Raw genomic sequence first — 16,510 nt, forward strand, 5'->3', positions numbered from 1 at the left:
CCCTGTCCACACACATACATGCATCCACATGCATGTACACGCACGCCAGGCTGCTGTGCACACACCAACCCACAGGTATGCCGCTTTTTCCGCACTGCCCACTTAGGCTCTTCTTCCCTTCAGCCAGGCCCCCCCCCCCTCTGCTGGCTTCCCCTCCCCCTCTCCAGATGTCTGAGCCATCGCTCTGATTCATCCTCAGGAAGGTAACGTGACCCCTCCTCATCCCACTGCTCCCCGAGAAGCAGGCTGAGATGATGAAGGAGCCGTGGAGGTGGGGGGAGGGACTGGGGGGACTGGGGGGCCAGGGAGCGGGTCCTGCATCGTTGTGTGTGTATGGGAGGGGGTGAGGCCCTGCCTCAAGAGGTCTCTGGGTCTCCTCTTCTTCCTCTTTTCCCTCCACTACCACACAGCACCTCCTCTTTTCTTTTCTTTCTCCTTTTTCTGCTCACCCCTTCCACCTGCTCAGGTCCCTTCTTTCCTTCCCCTGCCCTCATGGCGCCTCTCCACTCCCCACCCCTTTCTTTCCCCGCAGCGCTGATGGCTTTCTTCTGGGAAAGTCTAGCCTCTGATGGATCAAGCCACTTCTCTGGTGATGGAGAAGCCGCTCTGCTGGCTGTAGGGAGAAAGCACGTGAGTGTGTGTGAGTGCGTGAGGGTGGGCTGCGTGAGGGTCAGTCACCACCTGCGATGAGGAGGGGGCTCAGGCTGGTGGGACACCGGCTCCGAGGCCCTGTCCTCGCCCTCCAGCGGCTCCGGGCGCCGGTGCCCTGCGTGTCGGTGCCCACGGCCACCCATGTGTCCGCAGTTCTTGCGTGTCCGGTGTGTGTCATTGGCTCTCTCCCCCCTCCCCGCCCCCGCCCTGCACCGCACCGCAGCCCCCTCAGCCCTTCCTCTCCCCTCCCCTCCATTCCCGCAGTGGCGGCTCCCCGGGCCCCCCTCCCTCGTCCCCTGCCCCCCTCCCCATTTCCGTCCCCCCTCCCGCCCACGCCCGGTCTCCCTTCGCCGGACCCGGCTGGCAGATGGATTTTCTCTGCGCAATCTGTGCGTCATCGCCCCCCACTCCCGGAACCTCGAGCCGTCCAGGCCCCCAGCCCCGACCCCTGTGTGGCAGGAGACACGGTCGAGGGGGGCTGGCGAGCCAGGGTCTGTCTCTGACGTTGCTGCCCCCCCCCCCCGCGACCCGCTCGCGCCTCCCCTGTGAGCGGTGAAGACTTGGAGTTGAGTCACCCCCCCCCACCTGCGTAACCCCCTCCCCACCAGGTCTGGTCTCGCCCTCCAAACGTCCTTGGGGGGGGGAGGGAGGATGGAGAGGCAGGGGAGGTGGGGGAGGGCGGGGAGGGGTGGGGCCCCGACGCTGCCGAGTCCACCGGACAGAAGGACGGACACACCTTTTTCCTGGAGAAAAGACATGACCCGGAGGCCAAAGCACACATCCTCAAATCTCTCCTTCCCTTCCCCCTCCCCCCCCACGCTTCGACTCGGACCCTTTCCAAGGTGATTACCCAAACCCCAAGATCCGCCCCTTAGCCCGGCCCCGGTGCCCGCACCCAGCCCCGCACCGCAGATCCGCAGGCGGCGCCCGCATTCCGCCCCTCTGTGCTGGGGTTCAGGCTGTCCTTGGGCGTGTTCCCTCTGGACCCGGTGGCCGGATGGGGCGCCCGACGCCCGCGGCCGGCAAAGCCCTGTCCTCCCCTCCCCAGGGTGGATCTACCGGTGCCCAGGCCGAGGTGTGTGTGGGGGGTCCCCCCTTTCTATTTTGCTCGGCAACGCGGGCTCCTGCAGGTTGCTTTGTAACCCACCCTCCCGCCTTCCAGCGCGCCTCAGCATCCACCCTTCCATTCATCCTCCCATTCATTCATTCATCCTTTTCTCCTCGTCCCTCCTTCATTCATTCACAGCCCCCCGCCCCCCTCAACATTTCATTCATTCATTCATTCACTCATTCATTTCCCGGAGCTCGGCTCGCTCACGCCCCTCCAGCCAAAGGTGTCAGTGCGCAGGCGCAGGCCGGGAGAGGCGAGCGCCGTCCAATCGCCGAGCGTCTTCCCTTCACTGGGCGCCCGCCCGCTTCCCCATGAATGAACACTGACGTCAATGGGGCGGGGCGTTCCCACGTGACCTGCGCGCTCCCCCTTTATAAGGTGGAGGCGGCGCGGGCGCTGTCCAGCGTGCTGAAGCCGGAGCGAGCGAGCGGCTGGGAGCAGCGCCGACTCTGCCGAGCCCAGCCCAGTGGACGACAGACCGCGACCGCCTCTCGTACTCCTGCCGTCGCTCGGAGCCAGGGCAGACCGGTCGCGATCTCCCCCCCCGACCCCCACCCTGCCCCGGCCCCGATCCTCCTCTCCACTTTCCGCGTCGTGACACCGGCTGGTAAATACTCCGCTGTTTGTCCCCGCAACCCCCGGTCGTGGGTGCGAGGGAGGGAGGGTTCTCTCTCTCCTCCCAGATGGGGTGGTGGTGGTGTGGAAAACACAGCGGGGTGCCCCTCGTCAGGGTCCCCGGTAAATGGGGAGGGGAGTCGCAGCATTTTTTTCCTCGCTGCTGAAGTCGCCCACGCACCATCCGGGGAGTCCTGCGGGGAGCGGGCAGCGCTCCCCCCTTATCCGTGCTTAGTACGTGGGCGCTGGCAGCGAGGGGGCTCGGGGAAGGGGGCGAGGTGGCCCGGGGTGAGCGAGGTGGTGGGTGGAGACTCCAGAGATCGGCGCATCTTCCTCGATTGCTCCTACCCGTCCCTCTTTTGGGTAAGATTAAGCGGGATGAGGGAAGCCCCGGATTTCCCTGCTTCAAGGTGGGGGGAAGGGAGCACAGGAATAAGAGAGCTGGGAATTCTTACAGAAATCCCCCCCCTCTTTCTCCCTCTGGCCCCTTCTATTTTCCAGTCTCCGGCAGCCCCTCGGTCATGAAATCCCTGAGATTGCGGGCTTCCGTCCTCTTTTGCTTCTTTCTGCTAATCAAGGGGGTGGGGGCCGCGCCCCCCGGGCGCCCAGAGGCGCAGCCGCCTCCTCTCAGCTCTGAGCATAAAGAGCCGGTAACTGGGGACGCAGTGCCCGGGCCAGGGGATGACAACGCTCCCGAAGTCCGAGCCGTTCGGAATTCCGAGCCGCAGGACCAGGGAGAGCTCTTCCAGGGCGTGGATCCTCGGGCGCTGGCCGCGGTGCTGCTGCAGGCACTCGACCGCCCGGCGTCGCCCCCAGCGCCGGGTGGTTCCCCGCAGGAGCCAGCGGGAGAAGCGGCAGAAGCTCTGCTGACCGAGACGGTGCGCAGCCAGACCCACAGCCTCCCGGCGCCGGAGGTCCAGGTGCCCGCAGCTCCGCCTCACGCGCAGACCCAGGAGAACGGCGCCGAGGCCGGGGGCCCTGCGGACGAGCTGGAGACGCTCGCGGCGCTGCTCCAGGAACTTCGCGATTTCAGCCCGAGCAGCGCCAAGCGCCAGCAGGAGACCGCAGCGGCGGAGACGGAGACCCGCACGCACACGCTGACGCGAGTCAATCTGGAGAGCCCGGGGCCCGAGCGCGTGTGGCGCGCGTCCTGGGGAGAGTTCCAGGCGCGCGTCCCAGAGCGCGCGCCCCTGACCCCCTCGCAGTTCCAGGCGCGCGTGCCCGAGAAGGGGCCCCTACCCGAAGCCCCTCAGTTCGGGGAAGGACTGCCCTCCCCCAAATCACACCTGGGCGAGGCTCTGACACCCTTATCGAAGGTATACCAAGGCCTGAGCGCCCCCTTTCCCAAGGCGCGCCGGCCCGAGAGCCCGCTCCTGGGCGGTTCCGAGGCCGGGGAGCGCCTGCTGCAGCAGGGGCTAGCGCAGGTCGAGGCTGGGCGGCGGCAGGCGGAGGCCACGCGCCAGGCCGCAGCCCAGGAAGAGCGTCTGGCCGACCTCGCCTCCGACCTGCTGCTCCAGTATCTGCTGCAGAGCGGAGCGCGGCCGCGCGGCCCCGGGGGTCGGGGGCAGCCGGAGACGCAGCCCGAGCGCGAGCGGGAGGAGGCGGAGCAGGAGAGGCGCGGCGGGGAGGAGAGGGCGGAGGAGGAGGAGGAGGACGAGGAGGCGGCGGAGGCGGAGGCCGAAGCCGAGGAGGCGGAGAGGGCGCGGCAGAACGCACTCCTGTTCGCGGAGGAGGAGGACGAGGAGGATGGGGAAGCCGGGGCCGAGGACAAGCGCTCCCAGGAGGAGACGCCGGGCCACCGGCGCAAAGAGGCGGAGGGGCCGGCGGAGGGCGGGGAGGAGGACGACGACGACGAGATGGACCCGCAGACCATCGACAGCCTCATCGAGCTGTCCACCAAACTCCACCTGCCCGCCGACGACGTGGTCAGCATCATCGAGGAGGTGGAGGAGAAGCGGAAGCGGAAGAAGAACGCCCCCCCAGAACCGGTGCCGCCCCCCCGTGCCGCCCCCGCCCACGTCCGCTCCCCGCAGCCCCCGCCCCCCGCGCCCGCCCCCGCCCGGGAGGAGCTGCCGGACTGGAACGAAGTGCTGCCGCCCTGGGACCGCGAGGAGGACCCGGCGTTCCCCCCGGGGCCCTACCACCCTTTTCCCAACTACATTCGGCCGCGGACGCTGCAGCCGCCCGCTGCCTCCCGCCGCCGCCACTTCCACCACGCCCTGCCACCTTCGCGCCACTATCCCGACTCGGAGGCCGAGGCGCGGCGCGCGCAGGCGGAGGCGGAGGCGGAGGAGCGCCGGCTGCAGGAGCAGGAGGAGCTGGAGAATTACATCGAGCACGTGCTGCTCCGGCGCCCGTGACTCGCCGGGCTCCGCCCCCGCCGCGCGCGGCCACACCCCCTCCGTGTCGCCCCTCCGCCCCTGTGTTTGCATGCGCCCCCGCCCCTTCCCGGACCGCCAGGCCCCGCCCCTCCGGGGCCCCGCCCCCGTCCAGACCACGCCCCCGCCGCGCCAGGCCGGGCCCTGCCAGACCTCCTCCCGGCTCCGACGCCTCCACTCCCCGGCCAGCCGGGGTGGGCGGGTGGTCCGGGCGCGGTCCCTCCCCCCGCAGGGCCCTGTCTCCCCCCTGGTTGCCCTCGGGACGTCCCCGTCCGAAACCGGTAAAAGCAGCTCTGATCCTGTGATGGAAGTGTGTCTGTCTGCCGCCCTCCGGGCCTCCCGTGAGCCTCTCCACCTTCTCCAAATCGCTGTGAACTTCTCCCTCTCCTTTCTCTGTTGTAAATACCCCTCACGGAGGAAATAGTTTTGCTAAGAAATAAAAGTGACTATTTTATTAGGACTTTGTTCTCCGTTATTCACCCGTCCCCTTGGGCCCAGCTGTGGCCCTTCCCAAGGGGCGGTGAGGGGAGCGCCCGGTGGGCCGCCCAAGGAGAGCAAGCTCACCTAGGGGCCGGAGGTTTCCCGCTGAGAAACCCCACTGCGTCAGACGCAGGTGTCTCGCGCCTGGTAATCCTAGCTACTCAGGAACCTGAGATCTGAAGATCCAGGTTCGAAGCCACCGCGTCAGAAAAGTCTGGAGCGACTATCTCCAGCTAACCAGCAAGAAGCTGGAACCGGCGTGTGATTTAAATGGCAGAGTACCAACTTTGAGCAAAAAGCTAAGGGAGCGGGTGAGGCCCCGAGCTCGAGCCCCAGGATGTTGGGGTGTTGGGTGGTGAGGTTGGAAAACATTGCCCAGCATTTGCTCAGCATTTGCCCAGCATTTGGCAGAAGAGAAGACTACCAAGAGCCAGTTGTTGGCAGTGAACGAGCTCAGGAAGCTGGTTCAAAAGGAAAAAGGAGGTCTGGGAAGGTGGCTCAGTGGTAGAGTGCTTGCCTTGCATGCATGAGGCCCTGGGTTTGATTCCTCAGCACCACATAAGCAGAAAAACCTGGAAGTGACGCTATGGCTCAAGTGGTAGAGCGCTAGCCTTGAGCTGAAGAGCTGAGGGACAGCGCCCAGCCCAGAGTTCAGGCCCCATGACCTCCAAAAGAAAAAAAAAGAAAAGAAAAAGGACTCAGCACTGCACCTCTGGGGACTTGGATCTTTTTATGGTCCTGTTCCCACAGGCCTTGCTCCAACTAGTTGTACCCCCACTTCACTAAAGCTCCCCAGTTGCCAGGTATCTTCCCAGAATGTGGTGAAAGCTGTCAGGCCGCTGGAGGAAGTGGGGGGTGGGGGGGACAACAGGCTGCTGCCAAAAAACCATGTCCCTATCAAAAACACCATCTGAGTCAACCATTCTTTGTGTGCATCGCCTAAAACCGTTCAATGGGCAAAACAAGCTACATGCTACAAGTCCCCATTGACTACAAGTTCTATTTATACCCAGCCTATAAAAGCTCTGCTAAAACCAAACTCAGTGCAACCTCTCTGATCCCAACCAGGTAGCCAGCCGGGGTGCGGACCCCAATAAACTTTCCTGTCAATCTTTTTATTATTTTCTGTGCGGTCCTTTTCTCACCTAAAACCTTACCAAAGCCTTGTTTTGGTTACTTATCAGCTTCCCAAGCTGATATAGCCTTGGAATGGATAACCTCCAATTAACAAGAATCTGGGCACCGGAAATCCTCTAAAGAAACCGGAAGTAGAGCCCAGGACTTGCTCCCCCCTAGCCCTGGGTGAGCAGTCCTGCCAGGCACACAGCCAGCAAGGCAACCTGCCAGAGAAAAAACAGGAGGAGAGCTGAGGATGGAGGTTCCATGCCAGCCAAGGGCTGTTAAGTCCACGAGGCTCTCATCTCCAATTAAACACCAAAAAGCCAGAAGGGGAGCTATGGCTCAAGTGGTAGAGCACCACCAGCCGTGAGTGAAAAAGACAGAGGACAGCGCCCAGGCCCTGCGTGCAAGCCTCTGGACTGGCACGAGAAAAAAAACAAACAAACAGAAAAACCTAGTGTGACATTCATATGTAACTTTTTTTTTCCTTCCTAAATCTGGCAACCCCAGCGTTGGAGAAGAGGCCAACGGGCAGGGTGCCCTTGGCTCCACTTCTCGTGGACAGCCGAGGCCCTGTCTGCCTTCACAAAGCCCAGGACACAGCAACTCCAGAAATGCTTTTTCCTTTTATTTCAGAAGAAAGGAAATGAAGGCAAAGACTTGGCCCACCCCACCCCATCCCACCCCTCCAGCCACACCCAGAATATGGAGTGGAGGAGACAGCCCAGGCCTGTGTCCCACAAAGGCCCCCCCCTTCCCTGGTCCCTTCCCTCAGCAGGGGCAAGGTTAGAAAAAAATGAACTATGCTGTTCCTCCTGGCACCATGCAGAGGCCCGACCGCAGCTGAGGAGGAAGTGGGGGTGGTGAGGGAAAAGGACCCCCCCTCCGAGGCAGAGAAGCTGCCCTGGCTGGCTAGGGGGAGGGGTGGAGGTAGGTTTTGGGGCAGAGGGGGCAGAAGAGCCCTGAAAACCTTTTCCCTTTAACCTGATAATATTTATATATTTACAGTGATTGTTATGGGAGGGAAGATATTTTTTTTTGGGGTGGGGGGGGAATAACATTGGTTCTTCAAAGGCAGGGAATGGAAGCCAAATAGCACCCCCTGTCTGGGTCACATTTCTTCAGTGGGAATGGCAGGTGGTGGCGGGAGGGAATGCTTCAAGGGCCTGGGCCCACAGCCCCTTCCAGAGGTGAGGTGGCCGAGGAGGGACAGCTGGGTCCCACCAAGAGAAAGGCGGGGCAGGGGTGGGGTGGGAGGGAAGGTGGGTGAAGGCTCTTTCCTGGGCTCCCTCATCTCACAGGGCCGGGCAGCAGGGGCTATGCCAGACCCATTTCCTCCAGCACACTGCGCGGCGATTCGTCCTCCTGAGACACACAGTAGGGTGGGTAGACGGTGGCAGACACAAAGGGGTGGAGAGGAGGAGGGAGGCAAAGAGACACAGGGTTGGGGGAAGAAAAGCCGACATGAGCCAAGGCAGGAGCAGGGGGAGCCCTGGTCAGGGGGCTCACCCACCTCCCAGCACCACCCCCAGCACCCAAAGGGGCAGAGGCAGCATGGAAGGGAGAGTCCACCAGCACCCAGAACCCGAAGCCCAGAGCTGGGGAGAGAGGGGAGGGTACATAGGGGCTCAGCCTCAGGGCCTAAGCTGGTATGGGGGCAGAAGCCTACTTTCCAGGGGGCTGCAGGGGCCGAGAGCTGGGCCCTGTTTGTTGGGGTGTGCTGGGGGTGGTCGAGGGCAAAAAGAGGTTGGCATCCAGTCCCCACACTGCAGAGATGAGTCATTAGGACTGAAAAGATTACTAGTAATCAGGGGGGTGGGGTATGCCAGGCCAGGTATGTGTGTGTGTGTGTGTATATGTGCACATGTGTGTGTGTGTGTCTGTGTGTGTGTATGTGTGGCTGGACCAGCAGGGAGGCAAGCTCTCCCTCCTCCTGCAGTGATGACCCCACACTTCCGCTGGTCTCCCCCTCCCCACAGACAGCTCAGGCCAGCTCACTCAGGCACTGCGGATTCTGGTGACTCATCGCCCTGCGGCAAGGCTCACCGGTGGCAAAGCAGAGCGAGGGGGCAGGCAGGGTGGGGAGGGGGTGCGGGCGGGGGCACACAATGACAAGGAGAATGTCCCCACATCTGTGCACACACACCCCCTTGCCCAGCCCCAATCTCCAGGCTTTTAAGTAAGTGTGTGCGAGTGTGGGTAGCTCCGTGGTGGGCTGTTTGCCTACCCTGTGCAAGGCCCTAGGCTTGATTTCTAGCCTCACCAAAATAATAATAATGTAAATAAACCAGAGGGAAGATTGATTTTTTTTTTTCTTTCTGGCTGTCAGTGCTAGAGCTTATACGCAGGGCGGCCTGGTTCTCTTGCTTGGCTTTTTGGCTCAAGGCTGGCACTCTGCCCCTTGAGTCACAGCTCTCCTTCCAGCTTTTCGGTGGCTAACTGGAGATAAATGTCTCACAAACTTCACTGCCTGGGCTGGCTTTGAACTGTGGATCTTCAGATCTTAGCCCCCTGAGTAGCTAGGATTATAGGCATGACCCTGAAGAGACTGATATTCACTGGGGATATGGTTAAGTGCTAGAACACTGGCCTGGCAAGCCCAAGACCCAATTCAGTCCTTACTACCATAGGTGGGGAAAAACAAAGACTGATCTACCAAGAACCCCCCCCCCAAAAAAAAAAAACCCCACACTGATCTACCAGGAGCCCCAGTTCTCTGAGTAAGAAACTGCAGGCCAAGAGAAATATTAAAAGCAGTCAAAAAAGGGAATTTAGCCAGGACCTGACACCTTGAGTCCCAAAGGACAGAGAATGTGGTAAGAAAATAGGACAATTAATAAGATGCCTGATGGTCTTTCACCCCTGTCCATACTCGAGGGGGAGGTGTCAGAGACTGGAGGCCAACTGTGCAGCCCTGAGTGCGGGGGGGCCACACACCGCAGGGAAGAGGGCCCCCCCAGCGACGAGCAGGGCGTTCAGGGCGGGCAGGGGGCCCTCTGCCACCGCCGTCTTCCTCCTCCTCCTCCTCACTGTGCTGGGCCCGTACCTCCTGCAGAAGGTCAGCCTGCTCGATGGCTTTCAGCACGCTCTTCTTGGAGGTGTCCTGCACGTCCCCGCCCATCAGGAACTCATCCAGGATGAAGTAGGCTTTCTCGAAGTTGAAGATGATGTCCAGCTCGCATACCTGGGAGGAGGGGAGGAACGGAGAGTTGAGGTATACTCCCAGCCCCTCACTTTTTCCATGACATTCTTCTCACCTTGTTTTTTGTTTTGTTCTCCCCTCGAGGCAGGTGCTTTACCACTTGGGCCACAGCTCCAGTTCCACTTCCAGATTTTTGGAGTATTATGGGCTTTCCTGCTTGGGCTGGCTTTGCAATGCAATCGTCAAGCTAGGCACCGGCGGCTCACTCCTGTAATCCTAGCTACTCAGGAGGCTGAGATCTGAGGATCACAGCTCAAAGCTAGCTAGGGCAAGAAAGTCCATGAGACTCTCTTCTCCAATTAACCACCAGAAAACCAGAAATGGCACTATGGCTCAAGTGGTAGAGTGCTGGCCTTCAGCTGAAGAGCTGAGGGACAGTGCCCAGGCCCAGAGCTCAAGCCCTACAATTCCCCTCTTCCCCTTCCCCCCAAAAGCAACCCCCAGATCAGAGCCTCCTGAGTAGCTAGGATAACAGGTGTGAGCCAAGGTGCCCGGCTCCACCATGTGTTTTAATACTGGTCTTGGGTGCTCCCAACCCCCAGGCCTTAATACTTATTATCCTTATTTTGATCTTCTCCCACTCCTGCCTTTATTTATTTTTTTGGTTGGTTGCAGGGCTTGAACCCAGGGCTTGGGCATTGTCCCTTAGCTCTTTTGCTCAAGGCTAGCGCTCTACCACTTTAACACACAGCTCCACTTCTGGGCTGACTTTGAACCACAATCCTCAGAAGATCTCAGCTTCTTCAGTAGCTGGGATTACAGATGTGAGCCACCGGGGCTCAGCTTCTTTTTAAAAAACAACAACAAAATAACAGACAAAAACAGGGTCTGGCCATGTAGCCCAGTGTGGCCCGGAACTCCAGGTCATCATGCTTTAGCCCCAAGAGCTGGGATTACAGGCAAGCCCCACCATGCCAGGCCTTCTTCCCTTCCTCCTGCCTTTCTCTCTGAACATGCAATATTACGTTCTAATCTATCTTCGTTGTAGTTCCTTCTGCTTTTCCCCTAATTCTACAACACCATTCCTACAAGAGGCTGGGGTACCTTCCCCTCCACACACAGGCACTGTGGGGGGAAGGAGACTTGAGTCCAAGATGGGCTCTACCTATAACCAGCTGTCTATACAATCACAGAATGTCTCTGAAACTCAGTTTCCCCACCTGAAGATGAGGATATCAGCATCTACTCTCACAGGGCAGATACAGACCAAAAAGAGAGCTCTGTCAGCTGCCAAGTGGGAGATGAGCTGTGAAGTCAACTCCACTAATACACATCTAAGATCAGAGCTGTCTACTAAAGCCTGGGCTATTCCTACATGACTTAATGTGGAATCTCCATGCATCCATATTTTGAAAAACTCTTCAAGGCCAGGCACCAGTGGCTCATGCCTCTAATCTTAGCTACTCAGGCTGAGATTTGAGGATTGAGGTTCAAAGCCAGCCCAGGCTGGAGTCTGTGAGGCTCTTGTTTTTTTGTTTTTGTGCTGGTCCTGGGGCTTGAACTCTGGGCCTGGGCACTGTCCCTGAGCTCTTTTACTCATGGCTAGCACTCTACCACATGAGCCACAGTGCCATTTCTGGCTTTTTCTGTGATTAATTGGAGGTAAGAGTCTCATGAACTTTCCTTCTGAGCTGGCTTTGAACCACTATCCTCAGATCTCAGCCTCCTGAGTAGCTAGAATTATAGGTATGAACCACCGGTATCTGGCTTCATAAGACTCTTATTTCCAATTAACCACCAAAAGAAAAAAAGCTGGAAGTGGAGCTGTGGCTCAAGTGGTTAAGCTCTAGTGTTGAGCAACTAAAAGCTCAGGGACAGTGCTCAGACCTGGAGTTCAAGCCCTAGAACTAGCACAAAACAAAACAAAAAAAACAAGCAAAAAACCCTCTAACACCAGGCTCTAGTGGCTCATGACTGCCATCCTACAAACTCAGGAGGCTGAGATCTGAGGATTGTAGTTTGAAGGCAGCCTGGGCCAAGAAAATCCAAGAGACTCTTATCTCCAATTAACCAGCAAAAAACCAGAAGTGGAGCTGTGGCTCTGGTGGTAGAGCAGCAGCCTTGAGCAAAACAGCTCAGGCACAGCATCCAGGCCCTGAATACCAGCATAAAATAAATAACTAAGTAAGTAAAAGCTAGCAAACAAACAAACAAAAAACCTCCAGAAGATTCTAATACCAAGCCAAAAGCAGGAACTACTATCAAAATCAGAACTGGGTCTCTGTCCTTGTATGCAGAAGTGTGAGCCAAAGTGGGTACCTGTGGCTCACGCTTATAATCCTAGCTACTCAGGAGGCTGAGATCTGAGGATCGCAATTCATGATTGAAGCCAGCTCAAGCAGAAAAATCCTTGTGACACTCTTATCTCCAATAAACTACTCAAAAAAGCTGGAAGTGGCACTGTAGCTCAAGTGGTAGAGTGCTAACCTTGAGCAAAAAGAGGCTCAGGGACAGTGTCCAGGCCCTGAGTTCAAGCCCCAGGACTGGTGCAAAAAAAAAAAAAAAGAAAAGAAAGAAAAAAGAAAAAAGGAAAAGAAAGAAAAAGAAAAAAAAGTGAGAGCCAAGCACTAAGTAGAAATTAAGTACTGGACTCATGCTGGACACTTCCTTCCTTCTCCCTGATCCCCGCTCAAAGCCTCAGGGCCAATTAAGGGACTTGGCTAATAGGCTTAGAGCTTAACAGGGGAGATTAATTGGGGTTCTCGCTGCTCCAACTTTACCTCCCCCATGAGATTTCTAGTGCAGAAAATAGCTGGACGGGCTTTCCTTAAAGTTCATCAGAAAGAAGCCAGGTACTGATGACTCATACCAGCTACTCAGGAGGCTGGGATCTGAGGAGCTCAGTACCAAGCTAACATGGGCAGGCAAACCTGTGAGACTATCTTCAACCAACCACCAAAAAGCTAGAAGTAGAGCTGTGGCTCAAGTAGTAAAGTGCTAGCCTTGAGCAAAAAAAGCTAAGGGACAGCACCCACACCCTGAGTTGAAGTCCTGGTACTGGCACTAAAAAACAAAACATGTTTAGCAGGAAGAGACACCTGCTGGGAAGGCAAGCCAGGGAAGGAGGGGGGACTCACGCTGCCGAAGTACTTGTCCAGGAGTTCCACGTATCGGTGGATGAGCTCCAGCGTGATGAGCTCGTTGTCTTGGCCCTCGATGGCACAGCAGAAGTAGAGGCTGGCATATCTGAGGAGGGGACACAGGGGACAGCTGGGAGCCAGCTTCCAGACCCCAACGTTGTAGGTGCACCCCTCCCACCAGCCCAAGGTCTGAGCGCCAATTGGACACAGCAGGGAATCCAGAGTCCAAGTGTTCTCTCTCCTTTTTGCCCTCTGACCATCTCCATTTGACTCAGCAAAACTTTGAGCCAACTTATTCACCAGTTCACAGAAGGAGCCTGTGTGCGGGGGTGGGAGGGGTTATTGTGAAAAGTGGGGCAGGGCCTTTGAACGGTGAGTGTTAGTGCAAGACAGGGACCAGACAGAGGCTAGTGGGACAGAGGTTATATGTAGGAGGCAAGAATCAGGTTTGAGTGGGGTGCTGGTGGCTCATGCCTGTAATCCCAGCTACTCAGGAGGCTGAGATCTGAGTATTGTGGTTCCAAGCCAGCCACAGCAGGAAAGTCTGTGAGACTCTTATCTCCAATAAACCACTCAAAAAAGCAGCAAGTGGAGCTGTGGCTCAAGTGGTAGAGCACTAGTCTTGAGCAAAAGAAGCTCAGGGACATCCTGAGGTCTTGAATTCAAGCCCCAGGACTGGCATTAAACAAAACAAAGCAAAACAACACAGCAAGCCAGGCACTGGTGGCTCTAATCCTAGCTACTCAGGAGGCTGAGATCTGACTGAGGATCACAGTTTGAAGACAGCCCAGGGAGGAAAGTCTATGAGACTCTTATTTCCAATTAACCAGTAGGAAACTGGAAGTGATGGTGTAGATCAAATTGTAGAGTGCTAGTCTTGAGCGAAAGAGCTCAGGGACAGCACCCAGGGCCAAGTTCAAACCCCATGATGGACAAAACAAACAACAACAACAAAAAACAACCCCACAATACAGCAAAAAGCATGGCTGGAGTGGCTCAAGTGGCAGAGCACCAGCCATAAGCAAGCAAACCAACCAAGCATGAGGCAAAAACAGAAGCAAAGAAGTTCCTGCCTGGCAAGGGCAAGGCCCTGAGTTCAAATCTTAGTAAAGTAGAAGAAGATAGATGTTGCTCAAGGGGGATTTGGAAAGCATGGGATGCTGGTGTTTATCACTGGTGTGTATGTATCCTTAGCACCAAGCTCTCCTTGACTAACATATGCTTACTTTTCAGCCCCCTAACCCATTTCTGAACTCCAATCCAGCAGGATCAACCCAAGGGGGTCTGAATCAGGTGGAGTGTCACCTCTTATAGACAACTTTGAGATCCCTCCACTCCAGGAAGCTGCACATCTTGGGTTTGCGAGCCAGGACAACCTGCATGAGTTCCCGCACCATTTTCTTCCGTTCCTTGTCTGATGTGGCCAGGTACCATTTTTGTAGCCGAAGTTTTCCCTGCCGGCTAAACAGCAGCATGAATCGCATCTGGAGGAAGAAGGGGCACCAGAGCTAAGAGGCAGACATTTGCTGCAGAGCCTTTTCTTCTAGCTAAGGGACAGCAACCAGGCCCTGCGTTCTAGGCACATAAACAAAACTTCCACAAACCCAAACCCTCCCTGCTAACTCTGGATCTTGCCAGGAGGTGTCTATCATTCAGGTTCAAATCCTGACTCTTAAATTGGGTATGGCCTTGAATTACTTAAATCTTTGGCCTCAGTTTCTTAGATTAAAAAAAAATAAAAATCAGGGCTGGGAATGTGGCTTAGTGGTAGAGTGCTTGTCTAGCATGCATGAAGTCCTGGGTTCGATTCCTCAATACTACATAAACATTAAAAGCTGGAAATGGTGCTCTGGCTCAAGTGGTAGAGTGCTAGCTTTGAGCAAAAGCAGCTCAGGGACAGTGCGCAGGCCCTGAGTTCAAGCCCCAGGACTCCCCCCCCCCCCAAAAAAAAATCATAAAACATTTCTTTAGCCAGGTACTGGTGGTTCAGCCTGTAATTCTAGCTACTCAGGAGGTTGAGTTCTGAGAACTGTGGTTCAAAGTCAGCCCAGACAGGAAAGTTGGTGAGACTCCACCAGCAAGGAGCTGGAAGTGGAACTGTGGCTCAAAGTGGTAGACTACTAGCCCTGAGCTCAGGGCTAGCACCCAGGCTCTGAGTTCAAGCCCCAGGACCGGGATACACGCACACATGCACGCACACACACACAATCTCCTTAAGAATTGTTGTTGGGGGGGTTAAATGAGTTGATATACACAAGTTTCTGACACATGGTGAGTACTTTGTACTTCACCTCACGGCAACTGGGGTTTTCTGTGTCTGCCACCTCAGGTTTTCCACCCTGTCCTGGCCATAAACCCCCTGGATCTTTCTCTGCAGAAGCCTATCTACCCAGCCAGGGCCACACCTGGTTAATGGGAGCTCAATTCCACCCTGGCCTCCTCAGCCATCTTAACATTCCGTCCCTGTAACGACCTGTCACTTTTCTTCCATGACCCCGACCCCTGCCCCCCCACCCCGCATCTGGACCCCCTTTCGGCCTCTCCCCGGGACGAAGCACTCGGGGTGGCACCTTGGGAATGGCGGTGGAACAAGGAGCGAACTTGGAATGCGCTGGGGTGCGGAGCGCTCGGTACCCGGCGCACCCCAGCTTCCCCGTTCCGGGGACTCGTGCGCACAGCCCAGGGCGCGGGCCGCGGGGCTGGGAGGCGGCGGGGGGCCGGGGCCGCGGGACTGGTTCGCAGACTTGAGTCAGGGTTCGGGAGAACCGGGTACCCCACCCCCGACGCCCCCGAAGGAGGGCACCGAGGGGCGCCCCGAGGTCAGGGGTGGGGGGTCAGCAGGAAGACGGAAGGCCTGGGGTGCGGAGGGAAGGCATGCTGGGTGTTGGGGGGCTGCTGGGTGGCTCACAGCACCGAAGGGGGGGGACCCCGCAGCCTGGGTCCCCGACCGAAAACCCGCAAGCTCAGGCGGGCCTTGGGGCGCGCATGGTCCGAAGTGGGGCCCGACCCGGAAATCCGCGGCTCCCCGCCCGGCCTCGCCCCGTGGGGCCGCACGGGGTGGGGGAGGGCTCTGGGGACCCCCGCACCCCGCTTCTCCACGCAGCTCCCTGCGCCCCAATCCTTCGGGCGGCTTCCCCGCGGCGCTGGCCGCGGTCCCTGGGACCCAGATCCGAGTCCCCCGCCCCCGAGCGCTCCTCCGAGCCCAGGACGGCCCCGTCGCCCCGCCACCGGGCCCCCCGCACCCCCAAAACGCGCCCCCTCCCGCCCCTCTCCGCCCCGCTCCCGAGGGCGATTTCCAGCTTTTCCTCCAAAGGCCGGCTCGCCCACCTGTTCGGGGAAGTGGGGGTCTCGGAGGACCAGAGGGAAGACTGAGCGACCCCCAGCCCCCGAGGACGGCCCCTAAGGCCCCCTGCGGGTGCAGCCCACGCCCCTCGGCCCCCCCTCCCCCCGCACAACCTACCATCCTGCAGCCTCCGGCTCGGCGTGTCCCTCTGCGGCCTCCGTAGGCGCCCGCGCCGCTCCCCCTCCGTTCCTTTCTCTCTCCTCCCGCCCCCGGGTTTGAGCCCCGCCCCGTCGCGCAAGGCCACGCCCATCTATTCCCGCCCTCCGGGCTCCGGGGTCCCTCGCGAGACTGCGAACTGCGCAGGCGCGAACGCTGCACGGCGCGCGGGCGGGGCCGGAGGCGGAGAAGCGGAAGCCATAGCAACCAGGTCCTGGACTTCAGCGTTGAGAGGCCCCGTCGTCATGGTAACGGGGCTGTCGTGGGGGTCGGTGGGAGGATGGGGGGGGGATGATAACGCGGTCCTTGCGCTTGGGAGCCTTATGGGAGGGGGCAGGCGGGAAAAGGGGTGAGCGACGGATGGGGGGGTTTGTG

General features: G+C 58.5%; 2 protein-coding genes across 2 annotated transcripts; one reads left to right on the forward strand and one right to left on the reverse strand.

The window, feature by feature from the left end:
* The first annotated feature begins 2,898 nt into the window (after nt 1-2,898).
* Nucleotides 2,899-4,737, forward strand: Vgf (VGF nerve growth factor inducible). Its single transcript, XM_042686484.1, has one exon. It carries the CDS (start codon nt 2,899-2,901, stop codon nt 4,735-4,737), a length of 1,839 nt encoding a protein of 612 aa, XP_042542418.1.
* A 2,638-nt stretch (nt 4,738-7,375) lies between these two features.
* Nucleotides 7,376-16,174, reverse strand: Ap1s1 (adaptor related protein complex 1 subunit sigma 1). The gene is made up of 5 exons (XM_042686947.1): nt 16,097-16,174; nt 13,942-14,120; nt 12,634-12,742; nt 9,401-9,538; nt 7,376-7,719 (listed from the first exon to the last, which is right to left on the reverse strand). Exons 1-5 carry the CDS (start codon nt 16,097-16,099, stop codon nt 7,672-7,674), a joined length of 477 nt encoding a protein of 158 aa, XP_042542881.1. The 5' UTR covers nt 16,100-16,174; the 3' UTR covers nt 7,376-7,671.
* Between the last annotated feature and the right edge of the window lie 336 nt (nt 16,175-16,510).

Source organism: Dipodomys spectabilis, unplaced genomic scaffold (genome assembly GCF_019054845.1).
Source record: "Dipodomys spectabilis isolate Male_0828 unplaced genomic scaffold, ASM1905484v1 ptg000098l, whole genome shotgun sequence".
NCBI classification, from domain to species: domain Eukaryota; kingdom Metazoa; phylum Chordata; class Mammalia; order Rodentia; family Heteromyidae; genus Dipodomys; species Dipodomys spectabilis.